Genomic DNA, 18,949 nt, shown 5'->3' with positions numbered 1-18,949 from the left:
CCTCACCGCCCTTAACTGTGGTCGTTGATCGGAAAGGTCGCGGACAAGACAGAAATGAGTGCATTGGACTTCAACTACAACCTTTTTTGATTGTATTTATCAAATAACAGAGAGATAACAGATTAAGACAGGGACATCTGTGTATCTAAAGGTGCTCGGTGTTTTAGGGTAACCTATGAGCTTTTTAAGTGAGCATAACAATAAACGTATGCTGATGATTAAAAACATTAAGAAATCCAGTTTAATATCAAAGAAAGAAAAAAACAATACCTAGAGAGGATGGACAGGAGAGGCATAAGACACTTTCAATCCCTGAGAAATGGGTATCTGAGGGTTTGAGTTTTTCAGGATTTATGAGTGAGTGGGGTTCAATATCAGGCCCATCTCTCCCTCTCCCCGTTCTTTTCCCCCCTACCTCTCTGAAAGACACGCTCTGCCATCTCCACTTTGCTGTCCTTTAGAGTATGCTCCACCATCCGTCTCCCTCGCTATCTGGCCCTTTCTTTCGCACCTTCCCCTATCTTTTTCTCACAATGCATTTAAATGGGGTATTTAGAGATTCCGGCCTTTCTCATCTCTTCACACCTACTCTGAGGTAACCTCAATCCCTCAACAACCCTTTGAAAAGGGGAAAATGCCCCAATTGCTCCAGAAATAGGTCTCAGGAGATGCATGATAAACACACGAGCAATGGGGAGATTTTATGACAAACCTGTTTTCCAATATATGTACTTGCTGCGCTGGCTATACTTTTTCACACAATAACCAGATGTTTTTTGTGATGCTGAACATGTTGTTGCTAAGTCCAATGCACATGAAACCTGCCGTCTTTGGTCCCATTAATATGACTCCCAGTTGAAGGGGCTTCATTTCAATCTTTTACAACAGCATGGATGGTAGATTCATGATGGTGAAAGTATATTTAAAGTTTGTATTAAGGAGAAGTATCCTCACAAATAGTTTTTTAGAGTGGTTGATTGTTAAACAGATTTACAGTGTAAGTTAACTTTCACCGTTTTAAAAAGAATTCCTAGAATAGACTGAATATGGCATGTCAATGATACAATGGCCGCAATTTAATGAACTGAACCTGTCACTTGTAACTTTTCAAATAACGTTCAATTTGAGTATTTTTCATCAGTTTTAAATTAAAAGAAAACATTCAAGAACATTTTCTAAAATAAGAAAATATCTGTAACAAATATGTGAACTGTTGAAACATTTACTGCCAGTTTTGTGCCTCATTTCCTGTAAAAAAAAAAAAAAAAAAGAAAAAAAAAAGAAGCAAACAAAAAGACCCTAAATCTTGCCACTGAAGCTGTTCCTGTTTACATGTTTTTAACAAACAAGCTAAACTGGTCGACCTTTTCAGTGCACCTGCATTTAATTAATCACTAATTAAGTGTCCCTAAAAGCTTGAACAACTCGGCCCTCAGGCAGCATGGTCGGCAACTGTACACCAATGAGGGAGAAATGACAAACTAACTGTAAAACGTTATGTTAAAGGGAAATTGCCAAAGTAGTCTTTTATCTAAACTGACATTGTAAATATGGTTCTAGAAACAGGGAAGAACTGTGATTGACAAATGGGAAGCTGAAACTGTATTCACTTGTAGAAGTTGAATTATTTAGTTTAGTTTACTTATAGTGTATTTTGGCAAGTGGGGATATGTTGTGCAAGTGTATTCATTGTATTCATTGTCCCATTAATATGACTCCCAGTTGAAGGGGCTTCATTTCAATCTTTTACAACAGCATGGATGGTAGATTCATGATGGTGAAAGTATATTCAAAGGTTGTAATAACGAGAAGTATCCTCACAAAATAGTATCCAGTTTTATAGCAGCAGCATAGCCACTGCTTAGCGGCTCACACCTAACCAGCTCTGTAGGACACCCAAATTCACACTGGATTCTGCTCTGTGGAGGTGGGTGATTTAGGTACTGTGATATTGACAACTGAAATTGAAATTTACTTCTTCATGAACTCCTGGTAGGGTCCCCTAAGGTATACAGATCCAAGCAAATTGGTTACATATTCTTATTTTCTAGTTTTAAAGCAGTTACTTAAGTTAGGCAGTTAAGCAGTTAGTTCATTCATTAAATAATTAAAACAAAGAATTCAATTACTTGAGACATGAAAATAAATGTTAAAACATCTTTACATCCAGACTTGTGGTATATATTGTATTTGACATCATTAGTAAATGTTCTGACACCACAACAGGAGTTTCAGTGTGGCACTTTTCATTTCAGCACCACAGACAGAGCTATTGTCAACACCAGTGCAACACATGACTGCAAGATACAAGCTTGTAGAAACAGTGTGAGTGAAACAGTGTGTGTGTGCAGTATGTAGATGTATGCGTGTGTGTGTACATGTAAAGATCTTACCTAGTCGTGGGTCAAACTGCCTCATCTGAACTTCTTCCACATAGTCTGCTGGGAACCAGCCTGTCCTCCCTTTGACCGTGCCTTCCCAGAAACCTCCTTCCCCTATACTCAGCACTGACAGAGAGAGAAAGAATAGGGGGGTTCTGAATCAGTCAAACATTGTCATAAAACAAGCCGAGTTGTCATCATTGTGAGGTTCTGGAGCCTGTGGAAAAAGAGACAGAATGGGACAAAGGGCCATATAGCAGAGTGAGGTGTTTAGGTTTTTATGTTCTGTGTACATCATTTATAATTGAGTGTACACAGAGGGAGAAGGAAGGAGGGACACGAGAGAGGGAGAGAGTAAGATTTTTGTTTTCTTTTATACATAAGGAACACTGATACAAGACAGGAGAAACTGTAATGAGAAAATATTGGTCTGTAACTAATGTACCGTACAGAGGTGCTCAGGCAACCTAGGTTTTATTCTCTTTCATGCTATAAAGATTTTTACATTTGAAAAATACGGAGAAAGACTTGTGAAGTGAAGGAAAGGGAAAGAGTGGAAAGACCACGCAACTTCAAGTGTGAGGAAGGGAATAAGAGGAAGGAGAGATGGTGAAAGAGAGCAAGAGGGCGGGAAGGACAAAGAGAGATTCCTTCTAAGTTCCGCTGTGGTAATTAGAGATGAATGTACAGTTGATATTGATCTTCCCTGCAGGACTGAGCCAGTACGCTCATTTCTACAACACTCATTCATTATCCTAGCAAGCTAACACACACACACACACACACACACACACACACACACGCACACACACACACACACACACTCCTCAGAGATCACCAGCTGGAACTGAAGCTTTGCCTGAGCGAGCCCTTCTTCTAAACTGGTTGCTAGGATACGGCAGTATGATGTTGCAGCCAGCAGACAGCCTGTTAAATGATGTAGTCTACTTCCCCCAAACTATATTCTGCTGTGGCATGGGGACATGTCATGGTGATGTAACCTGGGGCACTATGAGAAGCAGCCAACTGGACTTGATAGTGACATGATAGTAAAAAGTTCAGATATCAGCCATTCACAGGATTCCTGGCTGTATCTTGTGCCCATGTCTTATTTACCTGAACATTCATTTCCATTCACATCCTGTTCAGGGACACACGGGAACAAAGAGGCCTGAGCTGGAAAGTGTTGATGCTCAAATCAACCCTGTTTCTCCAGATTATGTCCCGGTTGACTGTTGTCTCCTTTTGTAATGTGTTATATAAGCAATCAGTGTTGCAGCGGTGATGAAATTTTCCCACCAGCTCATAAACTCATGAAAACAATGATTACACCTGGCTTGTTACAGTAAACACACTTGCAATCTGTAGAGCGCTGTATTCATGGATAGCTGATGTAAACCGAACATTCCCTAACAATCAGAGGGTTGGTGGTTCAACTCCTGGCCCAGGAAGTCTACATATCGAAGTGTCCTCGGGCAAGAAACTGGACCTCAAATTGCTCCTGCTAGCTCCTCTATCAGTGTGTTTTTACTGTGCGTATGAATGGTTATTGCTCCTGATGAGCAGGTGGTGCCCTGTATTGTAGCCTCTGCAACCACTGTATGAACATGTGTGTGAACGGGTGAATGCTGACTTGTGTTGCAAAGCACTTTCGGTTGTTGGTATGACTAGAAAGATGCTACAGAATTATAGTCCAACATTTAGGCCTGACATTTACTGCTGCAGCTTCACATTAAAAGCATGAAACTGGCGAAACACAAAGTGGCTTTTATTATGAAGGTGCGGGCTGATGTAGGCTACTCACAGAAAATACCATGTGTTCAGCGAGTTTAGGGCTTACCGCTATCGTTTAACAAAGATGCATCTCCAGATCAAAACAGTGGTCCCTTTGACAGCACATCACTCTGACATATATCAACGAGTAGTTTTATACAGTCTGTAGGAGTAATGGAACAACAAGCAGCCTCAGTTATCAATAGCAGGCGACAGGCTGCACACCAACTGATATAACCAACTCCTTCTCCCTCATTAACGTTATCAGGGTTTCTATTTGAATTGGGTTTAAATCCAAAATATTGGCAAAAAGGTGCTTTTGCTTTTTGCTTTGACAACAAACCCTCCGCCAACTCTCCTGACTTGCGTCACACAATAAGTGAAATGACTTCTTCTACTCTGTGTTGCAACTGTGCTTCTGGTGCTGGTGCATGGAGCAAACACCTTCAGTTTGTGATTGACTAAGTGTTAATGAGAAGAGCATATTATCAATGCCAAAATGATGGGCCTAAACAGAACAATTACTCGTCTTGAACAGATACGTAAAAGATTTCTCAGTGGCAATCCAGAGTAAATATGCTGTCCCAACAAGTTGTATCCTACACTAGTTCAAATCTTGATATTCAGTTGTGAACTTGAGCTGCAAACCCTCCAAAGCTCACCTTTACACAAGCTAGGAGAGAAGTGGTGTACAAGAGGGGAGAATGGCTGTTTATCGACTTCCCGCTGTAAAAAACATGACACTCAGCAGACAGAGGATACATGGGCTGATCCCCCTCTCTGATCGCAGCTTAACACATCTTTACCCTACCTGTCTCCTGAGAAAAGACTCCCTCCATCTCTATTTTCCCTTGTCTAAAACCTTTATTCTGTCTCTCTGCTATTCAAGTCGTTCTCCCCCTGTCCCCTTTGCTGCGTTTCTGAATGATTTCCCGGTCATTGTCTCTAACCCCCCTCTTTGTCTCTGTCAGTGTGTCCATCTATACTATAATGGTGTTCCTGCGGTAGACAAGTGCCGGCATGAAAAAAAAGAGGTGAAACCTTTGATTGATCTTCTAGGGTACCCTCGCTTACTTCCCTTGCTCCCTTAATCCCTCACTTGCAATCCATTTCTGATCCTTGACACCAACACCTAGAGATATGGACAGACTGGAGCACAGAATTCAAGGAAAAATTACTATTTTACACATCCAAAATATCCATGTTCAACTTCATACTGCAGGCTGTTCCTTTACACATATGAGTTGCACATACAAACATCCTCCTTCAATTAACCTCAAACACACCCCAGGCACTCTAAATGGTGTAATCAAGCCAATTAATTGCTTGTCAGGGAAGTCAAGAAAAGGTCAGTGAAACAGGCACACACACACACACACACACACACACACACACACACACACACACACACACACACACTAGCAAAGTATTTTAATACATAACAAGCATAATAATCCTCACAGTGCCTTCAGCATTTGATAGCAGAGAGTCTGCATAAACACACAGAGGAAAAAATAAACACGGTAAACAAAATCTCACTGCCACTCTTACACTCTACATAAGTCCTTAATCAAAACAGCCAGGGTTATTTTGGCTAAATCACAGTGTGAAGTGATACTGTGTATTTGCAGTAAGTCTGTTTCTACAGGTCAGAAACCACACTATCGTAGTCAGCTGCTTTACTTCATATCTTGCACAAACAGACAGTAAATCCACATGCATGTACAGTTTATGTCCACACAGCAAAGAGGCATAAATGTACATTATGTACATGTCCTCACATGGACTTATAGAGTTCCCTGCTGTGTGAGTATCCTCTACCTTACATTGCCACTCTGCAACCACTGTGTTGGCATGACAACTGTCCCTGTGAATCAGATGTGAGCTCATGGGAGCCAAGTGGCAGAAAGGAAATCAAACAGTGCATATCAGTACAAGAGGATTTACAACATGTGTGCTGAATTGACCAGACCGCTTTGGGAGCACTGCCATGTGCAGAGCTACAGCTGTAGATAGTAGTGGGAAAACGCCTGCCTACAGTCAAGCTGTTATTGCATTATCAGTACTACTGGAACATTTGTCACAATGAGCTGGACTGATGTTATTGTTTTACAATGAACATTTGAGATTTCTAGAACTTAAGGGTTCTTGCAGATCAAATTCCTAAACAAACGGTGTTGCAAACACATTGCAAAGCAGTCACTCCCCAGGTTTTATAGATGAAATTGAAGAAAGCACCGGCTGTGGTTTGTAATGAAGGTGACTTCAAATAGCCATATTGGTTCATTCACACAGAGCAGTGTCTGTATTTCTTGTTAAATGGCTGAAAGATCACTGGTCATTGTGCAGAGAGAGCTTCCAATACATGTATACGCTTCTACAGGTTTCTGGATAATCTGGACAACTGTTGCTGAGGGCCGTGTGAAAGCCATTATCCTTCTACTATACTTAGAGTATAGAAGAAAAGTATACATACAGTAGTACTTTTTCAGTGGTTCAAGACACTTAATATAATAATGATATAATCGGCAGATTTGATGAATGGATTCTATAAACACAGATATAACAAAGGAGGATAATTTAAATACAGGAGGACAGACAAGGGCAATAAAAATTGGGTTTGACAAGTGCCTGATGTTCATACGTAATTGTCATTTTCTTTTTAACATTTCAGAGATTGGGGAAATTGGAGATCAACTCAAGAGCTGGATAGGTTGGTCAAAATTATGAATTCAGTTGTGTCTTCAATGGAAGCCTTCTCTACGAATAATTATAAAGAAAAGAAATCAAGAAATATACTCTGGAGACTGAATATTAAGAAGAGTTACTTCAGCACAAAACAATACATTCATTCTTGTATTGCTGCTTTGTTATACTCTATGGGGGTCTACTGGGGTTCAACTAAACAACAGGTTACCACATAAGACAATTAACACCTCAGCTGGGCACCAGCTTTTCTCTCTATTGTATAATAACAATTCAGGCCTATCTTGAATGTGTCACTAGAAGCAGTGAGCTGCCACATGCTGATTCATAATCACCTCCACAGGTAAACTAGTGGGAGCTAAGACTCAGCATATGTTGACATGCATTTATACACACTGTCACACATAAACACATATACCCCACAGCGCACATAATTATAGGCTGTACTTTACAATACACTTTTGTACAGCAGTAACGTATATTGCTTCCTCGAAAAGAGCGGTAAATTGTTTGGAAATGATTCTACAAGACACGGGTTTATTGCAAAATGTGGAGGTGTCTGTGTTGGGTAGTTACTGCAATTTCAACAGCTGTACGGTCTTGTTGAGACCCTATCCTGTCCATCCAAACAATGCTCAGTAGAGTGACGATATGTGCCTTGTTACATGGTGCATCCTCATGCTGGCGGAGTGGATAGACTGCAGCCTCTAGGGACTGGCATGGTCAACAACAGTGCTAAGATATTCTGTGTTGTTCAGCTATTCTTCGGTGGGTATCAGGAACTCCAATGTGATAATATGCAGAGACATTCCCCACACCATCACACTGACACGAGCAGTCTGTGATGTCTACACCCAACAGGATGGCTCCGTGGGTTATTGCTGCTTGTGCCAAATTCAGATTTTTTTTTCATCAGCGTAATGTTAAAGGGGCCTAAATTATTTGCTCTTCATCTCTTTGATATCCCTGTTAACACAACTACTGACATATAACAATCAGCTCAACGTCTAGTCCAGAGGTATAGAATTCATTTGGGGTCATATTGTATGAATTGAGACAAACAAATCTAAAGTGACCCAGCAGGAGAAATGAAAAAGTGATCTAGTAAAAAATTATTTTTGTCATATTCATGATTTTATCTGTTTAATTCCAATTCCAGTTCAAACCGAAATAGTGTTTTTCAGTGACCCTTGCACAAATTTGCGTGGTAATACTGATTCATGAATGAACAATCTTTTCTACTTATGTAACAGGTCTGTAATGACTAACTGCAGTTAGATTATTTGGAGCAATCGTGGCTCAGGTGGGAGGGCGGGTTGGCCTATGTTCGGAGTTTCTCTATCTGCACCATCAACAAACAATATTGCTTTAAATATAGTAATTATTAGGTTCAAGACCCTCGTCCTCCATGTTGCTGGTTATAGCTCAAGAGGCATTATTACAAACGTCACCCAAGGAAGAGTCAGGTGAAGTTATTCATCCATCTAGCACAGCTATCTAGTTTGCTACTTCGTCCCACCTATGCCTGATCATAATAAATCAGTAACATTAAGAATGGCAGAAATAGAGATCAGTTAGAACTGTACTGTAAGGCCGATAGAAATTCACAGTGTGTTCCCACAGTAGATAGTACAACATCTCACTGAGAATTAATGGAAAATTCTCAGCTTTTATAGAAATAACATACAAACGAAGCATGAAATGTGACCAGAAAAGAGAGTAGCATAATAGAGAGCCCCGGGGAATGAAACAAAGGGAAAAGAATGTGACAGAAAGAGGCTTGCATTCAGCAGTGACAAAGAGAGATGAGAGCCAGCTAAAGACAGACACAAGCTGACAAAAGGAAAGAGCTATGTTTCAACAGACGCACAGTTATTCATGACTGTCCAAGAAGTCTGCTGTCTGGTGGAAAGTCTGGTACAGTTTGTTGTGTGTGTGTGTGTGTGTGTGTGTGTGTGTGTGTGTGAGTGTGCATGCGCGCGTGTGTGTTACTTCTGAGTTTTGCCCTTGGTGAAGTCAGTCACGGCTCCTGGTTTAAAAATAGCATCAGTGAGGATGCAGAGCTATTTATACTCTTCACACACCCTGCCTCCAAGCTTCAATGCATCCCTGCTGGAGTACGTGTGTGCGTGTGTGTGTGTGTGTGTGTGTGTGTGTGTGCACGGGTGTCTTTGTATTTGTGTGTGTGACAGCCGACTGAGCTCATTTTAATTCTTGCTTTGCTTCGCTCTATTGCTTTGAGCTGAGTCATTCATTTTCTTTCTCCTCTCATTGTCTTTGTTTCTCTGTGTAACAAGCAACCACACGCAGAAAAAATGCACTCATTCATGCAATCCTACAGAGTGAGGCCGACTGTCATGAATGAATGAGTGACAGCTGCTGAGGAAGGAGTAGACTTGTCAGAACACACAAACATATTTTCCACAGGTAACAGCGGGTGTATCAGACTCCCGTATTTGCCTGCAGGAACAGGCTATAAAGGCTGCGGCTGTGCTGAAAGAGGCTGATGGCTTTCTGCCACTGATGCACTCACACTGATTCAGACAGGGGTGCCAAACTTGCCAAAGCCAAAATACAGCTCGATTTCCATAAAATGCATGATAGAATTTCCATACACTGGATCTGCTGTAAGAAAACGAAAAGGGGAACATCTCATATTTACTTACCACATGAAAATAATAGTATATATTAAAGGAGTCAAATGACGTAATGGGGCCATATAGTGCAAATATTTAATTATGAAAGTAGATATGCTGCTTCATGGTTCCATTGTAGACTACTTCTTAAATTGTCTCTCTGGCTGCTGCATGCTATTCTTAATGCTTTTCGTTTTAATACTCTACAATTATCTGTCACTTGTCTTGTCTCTCCTTTTCAACTGTGGTCTTAAGGAAGACATTCATTGCAATTATACTGTATATCCTAAAGAAAAATCCAATTTAAAGAGACGTGCTGTACATTTTCTGCAGCCAGTTGCACGATGCAGACACTATAGCATAGGGACAGACTGAAACGATTAGAGCAATTAGAAGGCTAGCAGGTAAATACTGTGCTTACACACAGTTGAATAGTTGCCAGTAGCTGTCTGACAAAACACAGGCTAATTTCATCACAGTTCTGGTGCTGCTCCCTACTGTTCACTTCACACTGAGTGCTCTGCTCTCTGTGTCCTCTGCGAGTGCTCTGCTCTCTGTGTCCTCTGCGAGTCTTTAATGTAAGGGCTCTGAAACTCCAGGACACCAACACCAACGTCGTTAGCTGTTGGTTAGTGTCTTGGCCCTAGTTGTTACTGTCTGTCCCGCAAAGGTGACACAAGTCAGAGCCCGTTGGTGAGGACACGTTGGTGATGTTAAGACAAGTGAATCAGTGCAGAAGAGAAATGGAAAAAGATGTGTATCCTGACTCTTTCGGGTTCCTTTTTAAATGACAAATACAGACTAACTCTACCTTGTGGCATAGAGAGGTATCATCTCTCACACAGGCACAGAATATAGTTGGCCTTCAGCTGTAGTCTTTGAGTTGTGTTCTTTTTGGCAGAGACTTGGGCCAGGTAATACACAGATACTATATTGTTATCAAGATATGAGACTATATATCGTCTTATGTGATCGTCTCGTGACATGTCATAAGTGTTATCTTTTCCTGGTTATAAAGGCTGCATTACAGTAAAGTAATGTAATTTTCTGAACTTAGCAAACTGTTCTAATACTTGCCTTTAGCCACTGAGTTTTAATATCCATATTACTGATGATTATATATATTCTTCTTTTTAAAAAACTTGTGACAATACTTTACTGAAAACAATCACAGCACTATTGTTTGAACGTGATGAACAGTAAGTGTAATATAATGTGAGAGTGCTGAGTAAGGTTTTTCTGCATAAAGAGTGAGTACATATCTCAGCCTGCATAACTGTGGTGTGTGTGTGCGTGTGTGTGTGTGTGTGTGTGTGTGTGTGTGTGTGTGTGTGTGTGTGTGTGTGTGTGTGTGTCTGTGTGTGTGTGTGTGCGCGCGTGTAATGCAAAGTGTGTGAAGGTGAGTGTGGAGAGCATTCCAATAACCAGAGTGGAGCTGTTATTAGATTTGGATCCCTGCACTCTTTATTAAACCTCGGTTCAATTCAGTGTAATAGAGAGAGAGAGCAGAGTTGCATCTTTATGAAACAAGGGGGACACAACCAGAGACACCCACACACACCCACACACACACAATAAGGAAGAGAAAGGGGGATGACTATGTACAGTCATGCAAAAAGGATGGTCATGATTACTAATAATATAGGAGTAGGAGAATACATGCCAATGCTCTGAAGGGTGAACAGAGGACACAAGGAACCACATAGATATAGCAGGAGTAGGTAAGAGAAGCAGAAAAATGTAGAGATGAATAGCTAATAAAATTAAGTTTAAGGAGAGAGGTGGACATGGTCTAGGAGAAGTGGAGGTGGCAATTAAGAAGGTGATGTGGAAAAAGGAGAGTGGACCCCAGAGTAGACCCAAGACTGAATGAAGTAGAGAGCCAATAAATACGAAGAAGGAGGGATAGTCACACAGCTCTGAGTCAGATGTGTGCAGCGTGCTTGTCCTCGCAGGACTTCTTTTGCTTAGAAGAGGGCGAAGAAGTGGCGCAGTCTGGCTCATCAGTATTCAACTGAGACCGAGAGTCTAGGGGGTGGGGGCTGAATGAAATAAAGACTTGACAAGTTTGAGGAAAAGATAAAAAAAAATATATATGGAAAGAATGAGAAATGCCTTTTTTGTGAATGACAGCAAAGTGAGAGGAAGGAGTGGATCAAAGGAAGAGTGCTGCAGCAAGTAAAAAAAGAAAAAGCAAGGAGGGTGGAAGTGTTGTAAATTATAGTGGGAGAGGAGGAGGAGGAGGAGGAGGAGGAGGATGAGAGGAGGGAGGAAAACTCCAAGGCTGACTCGGAGGGATCCCTCTTCTCTTCTCATCTCATCTCCTCCCTCCCTCTGAGGCTTCAGGGGACCTACATGACATCCTTCTTCTTTCATTCTCGCTTGCTTTTTATTCCATTTCTCTTTCTTTCTCTTCTTCTGTATCAGCCCTCAGGTTAAGACAAAAATAGAACAGGCTACCTAACAGTTACCCTCTGTCTTTTCTTATACTACATAAAAACCAAGCTCGTAATTGGAAACAAACTTTATCGAACACAGAGGTGAAATATCAGCGAGCTGTATGCACGTTAACATACGAGAAAATCTACATCGTAGCAGTGATGTGAACTGATATGACACAATTATATCTGGATGATATTAGCTGGTAAACTGATCAGCAAGGAGCAAAAACAATAATGGAGTCTTCCATCAGAGTATGCCAGTGATTGATTAGCTGTAGGCCAACCATTGATTGCCTGTTGATTGTTAAATAGATCAGTGATAGATTGTTTGTTGTGGAGTCGTTAATCACACACCTGATCGTTTGATTGACCAGTCATGGCGTCACATAAATGATGGTGTTTATCCCATGATAAATGAACATGCTGTAATGAGCTGACCAGTGCCCACGCTCCAGCCTTGGCTACATATTATTACATGACGAAAATGCCTGTTGCTGTCTGATATTGCATGTGGCGGCATGGGGGAGTTAAAGTGGCGAGTGGTCATGGGGTTGAACAGAATGACATTAATAACAAGGACAATCTCAGATTCCATTCTTGTTTGATTGTTTTCCTTTTCAGGGAGATTGTGCATGCAGTTGACGAGAGAGAGAGCTCAACAAGAAGAGGTCAAGACACAAGGCTTTCAAAACTTGTTAAAAGCTACTCTACTTGACAATACTGGGTAAGGATACGACCTTTCAACATGCATTTTTATATCCACGACTTCAAAGTAGGTTGTCACTGTGCAGGATAGAAAATGCATGTTGCTAACAACCATCTGGAGCCACTCAGTCAGTTCAGCCCTGTCCCTCGCCGTGCCCAGCTCAAACAGTGTGCGTCTCTTTGTACATGACAAAGTGATTGTAAATCTAAAGCACATCAGCGTTTCTGTTGAATATGTAACTGCGTCAGTCAATGGCTCCTGTTTATGCAGCAGTTTTCCTGTTCATGTTTATTCATATACTGATTAACTCTGCAACTGCTGTGTTTCTAATTAGCATTTTGTGTGAGGCTCAGTAAATCACATGTAGGTTAGGCAGGCATGTTTTTTAATTTCAGTGAGAGGCTAAGTGTGGGACGATCCTGTGAGCACCGTGTGGCCATTTTTGGAAAAAACAAACAGAGAGGATGAGAGTGGAATAGGAGGACAGGTGGTGTGTTCAGCAGGGAGCAAGTAGGTGTGTGGGCGGGACCTTGCACCCCGCTGCTACTCTGATTGGACAGCTAGAAGGTTAGCTGTGACATCAACGTCCTTGCCTTAGGCTTGTGGCCCTGTCCAGTATCAATAACACACACGCACACACACACACACACACACACACACACACACACACTTGGAACAATATGAATGGCCAACGAGTGAAATCTGTTAATAAACTAGCCTCAGGTCCATACTGTGATACCATTAATTTCTCCTGGGAACATGGGCCACACACTATAAACCTCTCATCCCAAACACACTTTTTCCTCAAATGCCCCCATGCAGACTACATTATGCTATTATACATCTTCGTGGTCTCTCAGGCTTTCCTCTTAGGGGTTTGGCAAGGGACATTAGAACACAGGTTCAACAGAGAGTATTTTGTTTGCAAAGTTCTGTTTTAGTATCATACATTTTTATTCTCCTCCCTTTTGGTTCCGCTTGTCACATCTACGGTTCATCTACCAGGTAGGAAGCACTTCTAATCAGTGGTAAGGTAAGCTCACAAATGTAAGAGTGTTTGTTTAAAGAGTTCTATCCTCAGTTTTTCAGAAACTTAAAGCGATATTCCAGCAGAACTTTAATCCATGGTCTAACACACTTTCCCCCAGAGAGATCAAGTTTTCCAACTGCTAGCTTATGTAGTTTTAGCAACCTCAGAAAAGATCGCATGATAACAATACACTGCAGTGTTTGCCTCCAACCAAGAAACCGCCATCAAAAAGCCACTCATAGCCACAAATAACGCTCAGAACAGCACCAAACTTCAGCAACAGTAAAAATAGGGTCCAAGCACATAGTTCGAGGCATCAAACATCTGCTAGCTTTGCCGGATTTCTATTGAAAAGACAATACAATTCACCACTCTCCTGCAGCAGCTTGCTAGACGTGGGGAAGCCCTGACGAGTCAATTACCGAGTGCAGTAGAGTTCCGCAGTTCAAGGATGAAAATGTATGATTATTACTCCATGGAAATGCAATCAAAGTTCATATGTGTCTTGCCTACCAGTTTATAACAGTTATTATCGAGAGCTGACAAGGAAAAGAACGGAATTGAGCATTTCTAACTGCACTTGGTAATCAACTTGCAGGGCTTCCCCACAACGAGCAAGCTGCTGCAGGAGAGTGGTGAGTTGTATAGCTATCTGCAAAGCTAGCAGATGTCTGATGCCTCAAACTATGTGCTGGGACACTATTTGTATTGTTTGGTGCTGTTCTGAGCATTATTTGTGGCTATTACGGGTGTGCCAAAATATCGATACTACGATATATCGCGATATTTCGTCTTGAGGTACGTTATTGATACACTGGTGCCAAATATCAATATTTAAAAATGTAAAAAAAATAAAAAAATAAAAACATTTTTTTTTTTTTTTTGGCCCACCACCACCACCCCTCTTCGGAGGACAGCTTTATCTTTATTCAAACATAGGTACACAACCAAAAAAAAAAAAAAAAATGGTTTAAGTAGCTCTGAAACCCACACATATAGATATTTAATGATAGTTGTAGTCAGTGTGTGTGTTAAGAAGAGACACTGTGCAATATACTCTTTGTTTACTTGACTGTCATTCATGTGAAACTGACTGACAATGTTTTGTAATTCCTGTGAAATGGATTTAGTGCAGTCAATAAATTCTGAATTTCTTCAGTGACACAGATATCGTGATGTATCGTGGATGAAATTCCTTGCAATATATAGATTATCGCAGAATCGCTGTACTGTGATATTATCGTTATCGTGGGCAAAATATCGTGATAGTATCGTATTGCGAGGTACCTGGTGATACCCAGCCCTAGTGGCTATGAGTGGCTTTTTGACGGTAGTTTCTTGTTGGAGGCATAGACTGCAGTGTATTGTTATTGCGCGGTCTTTTCTGAGGTTGCTAAAACCATATAAGCTAGCGGTTGGAAAACCTGATCTCTCAAGGGGGGTCTTACTCGGTGTCACGGTGTGTTAGACCATGGATTAAATTTACGCCAGAATATCCCTTTAATCTAATCTTTTACCTCATAACAGTAAACATGAAACTTAAAAAGAAATCATCTGATAGAATACTGTCCTCATATAAGAATGTAACCATTGCCAAAATCGTACCTATTCCTTTACATGATATACCTACATTTTAGTTATATGAATTCTGTTTGTCAATCTAATATCCATCTGTACTATATTTGTGGCCTAATAACACCATAATTGAAATGATGTTTAAACGGTCACATGAGCCTCAAGCTGCCAAGAGAAAATCTGGTTTGCATGAATAAAAAACAACACTGTACAAATTAATTTAAAGCCGAGATCAGTGTATTTAATACATTGATCTCGGCTCGAAGGTTGTATAATTGATAAATTAGGCCTCACACTGCGTTTATAAGGTGCTAGTAAATGAGTGGATGACATACAGACACAATTGCAGAACATTAACTGCAACATAGATTATCAAAAATCACCAAACCTGCACAAGCCCGGTGCACATCTGCTTCTACTGCTAAAAATAAATGTATATTGTGTACGTGCACATATGTGTGCATACGGGTATAAGGGATAGCAAGAAAAAAAGAGAGAGACAGACCGAGACAATGAGGGCAGCGTGAGATAGAGAGAGCGAGACATTTCTACCATATGTGCCTCGGATATTAGGACATCTGGTTTCTGAATGCTAGAAGGATGCTGTTTATCTAACTTGTGGGAGGCAATTACTTACACTGTGCTGCACAAAGACAAACACACAAAAGGCCAAGCACACAGGCAGACATATACTTACACATCTGCACATTGCACACACCCAACACACACACTTCAGGAAGCATGAAGAGCAATGGAGAGATGCTCAAACTTTCACATAAACAGAAATACCCACACATACATTCACAGAATGTCCACTTCATGCAACTGCCAGACAGAAAAAGTCTAATTAATTCAACCTAAGCTCACTGTGGGAAGCCAGCAATGATATCTATTCCAAAGTCAACAGTGAGCAAACAGGCTCTCATCCAACCTGATTTACAAGTAGCGGATAGAAAAAAAAGAAAAGGAAGGAGGCGTATTCCTAAAAGGAAATAAACTCAAAGGAAAAATATGCAGGTAAAGTAAATTGTTTCGCAGGATCAAACAGATTTTTTGTAACTCACTAAAGGCACATTTTTTTTATCATTTTTATTTCTGTCTTAAAATGGCATATCAGAGCTGTAGTGCACTAAGCACCTGTTGCTTGGTAACGGGCAGATGCATATGCATTTTAGTCTTAACAGCAAGCTGTGTGGTCTGAAACATAACACATTGGGCTTCGTATAAACTACTGGCTCTTGGCCTTGTTCAAAACACACATGCACATCAGTGCTCATACGTATATGCGTAGCTATTGTTGGAGATGATTAAGTACATGAGAAGAGAAGCATATGTTCAGACAATGGGTTCAACAGAAAGCTTTTGCATTTCTAGGACAGTTGATCAGTATGCCTGCATTAGTAAATGGCTGAGGGAGTGTGTATGTGTGTGTTCCCAGAGATCCTAACTGCAAGTAGTAACTGATTTCTGTACCTGTGTGAAGCTAGACCACAAATTATCCATTAAAACCCAGTACGTGTGTGTGTGTGTTTGTGTTGGTATTACTGGTTCAGGTATCCTCCACTGCCCATTGCAGTGTTAATATTCTGCACACACTGGGTGCGGCCAAACCCCATTAATCATGTTTGTGAATGTCTAATCTCAACATTACTTGCGCTGGTTTCATTTTCATGGCTGTCTGCAAGATTTATAATGGCGTTTGGAGAAGGTGTATGTGGTGTGTGTGTGTGTGTGTGTGAGAGAGAGAGATGTAATACATTGTTACGGAAGCATGCTCTTAAATGTGTCACCTTGTTGAGGAGACGAATGTCCTGAATGGGCAGTTCATGCTCCCGGAGGGAGGGCGGCAGCGTGTTGATACACACATCTGCTCCTTTGAATGCGTTTTTGTGATCCTGTGTGTTACCTTTACACCTGAGTTTGAGCAAGTGTGTACATGTACGTGACTGTGTTTGTATGTGCGAGTTTGGGTGTGTACGGGTGCGAAAGTGTACAAAAAGCTTGACCAGGTTACGGTGGCATGTGTCCCTGTCCGTTACCATGGTGATAGTAAGTGGCCTTTCAAGAGATGTCCATCCGGATGATGAGATCAGATTACATCAATGAAAGGGAAGAGCAGAAACAAATACAGGGGGTGAGCACGGGAATGAGTATAGAGAGGGGAGGCGAGAGGGTGGGGGGGATGGGCCCAGGCAACCTGTTAATGGAGTGTAGAAGAGAGATCGTCAAATACACATACACACACATGCACACACACACACACACAAATGGCTGTGAGCATGAGCAGTGTACACAAATACACAGAGACCACAGATCTGATGATCTTGGAAGCATCCATTTCTTTCAACTTCAGTTATTGAAATCATCACCACACACAAACACACGCACGCACGCACGCACGCACGCACGCACGCACGCACGCACACACACACACACACACACACACACACACACACACACACACACACACACTCAACCCACGATACCAATGCATGGTAGTTTTGTGGTCCAGTGGCAGTCCAGTGAGTGAGGAAGGACAAACAGATCTCATTACCTGAGTCTGCTTGGAGAGCTAGATGTGGATGACCCCGCTAAATGGCGGACAGCAGGGCTGTTTGTCTAGACGAAGGCTGTCTAGAGACATTGATCTCAGACAGCGGACCAATGGACTGACAATCACTGACTGAAGGCTGGGAGTTTTTCAAAGCAATTCTTCAAAATGGAGGAGGAACTGGTTGGATAAACCACACGGCTCATGGGGACAGTCATTGGAACTAAGCACGCATTTAAGGCTCATCTACTGATGTTCATGGGGCAATGTGCATCTATGGATGCTAGTCTACATGAAAATGAAGGATGAAAACGTGGAATAACGTGCCACTTTTGAGAACAAAATCAAAAACCTGAAAATAAGTGTTTTTTTAATATTCACATTATTTATTTGTGGGAGCAGAATGTTTAATAGTTGACTCTCCTTGAGGACTTTTAGTTTCAACCACTTTGTCATCCTTCTTTGAAAATTAAAAAAGAAAAATGATTCATTTTACCTATGTGTTCATCGTCATCGTCATTGAAGCCAATGGAATCTTCATCGTCTTCATTGAACGGGATGTCAGCTATAAGGCATTACATTAATAATTACATAACTGATAAAAAAAAATGTGGTGTTGGTCGTCATTGTGGTGTATAAACTTCATCTACATTGCTCAAACATAAACATATGCATTTGGGTGTCAACAGTTAAGGTCCTGGCACTATCCTACCACAACATACACTGCTGTATGAAAGTACATTGTGGGCAAACACATAAAACACACCTCAGCAAGTCAACCTCTGAGGCTTTGTTTTGAATGAGCAGATAGATTTTTGAACAAAAGAGGGCTGAATCATGAACATCACAGGGTTATTACAGCATTCAGGAGTAATTGCGTGACAGCATTTTTAGCGGAGACAGTGATTCTCAGGCTCGCTATAAACAAAGCTGCTCACGCTCTCTCTGGTAGTCTGAATCTTCTGGGCACAAACCTGAACTGAGAGCTGAGCATCACCTGCTCAATTTGACCAGGGAGTTACGGGTCATCCTGTAAGATCCTTCTCTTTATCTTTAAAAGGACATTGGTGCTGTTTAACCAATGGTGTCATATTATCTTAAAAATGATGACTTAAAAGATGTGTGAGAGAATGTCCTATAATTTTAAGCT

At 41.2% G+C, this 18,949-nt stretch overlaps 1 protein-coding gene across 14 annotated transcripts in view; it reads right to left on the bottom strand.

Moving 5' to 3' along the window:
• shank3a (SH3 and multiple ankyrin repeat domains 3a) overlaps positions 1–18,949 on the bottom strand; it is a 181,015-nt gene that overhangs the window by 42,805 nt on the left and 119,261 nt on the right. For 11 of the 14 annotated variants that reach the window (XR_003984993.1, XR_003984991.1, XR_003984992.1 and 8 more), the window contains 2 exons: positions 18,296–18,364; positions 2,394–2,507 (listed from right to left, as the gene is read on the bottom strand). Coding sequence is in view for 11 of the 14 variants with exons in the window: in XM_030426982.1 (XP_030282842.1) it covers positions 2,394–2,507; positions 18,296–18,364 (183 nt within the window). In the remaining 3 variants the exon portion in view is untranslated. The remainder of the gene's footprint in view (positions 1–2,393; positions 2,508–18,295; positions 18,365–18,949) is intronic. The other 3 variants (XM_030426984.1, XM_030426985.1, XM_030426986.1) reach the window with 1 other exon arrangement.

The sequence above is a fragment of the Sparus aurata genome, chromosome 8 (assembly GCF_900880675.1).
Source record: "Sparus aurata chromosome 8, fSpaAur1.1, whole genome shotgun sequence".
In the NCBI taxonomy this organism is placed as follows: Eukaryota; Metazoa; Chordata; class Actinopteri; order Spariformes; family Sparidae; genus Sparus; species Sparus aurata.
The sequence above is the reverse complement of the archived record's forward strand: the minus strand, read 5'-3'. Positions and strand labels throughout refer to the sequence as shown.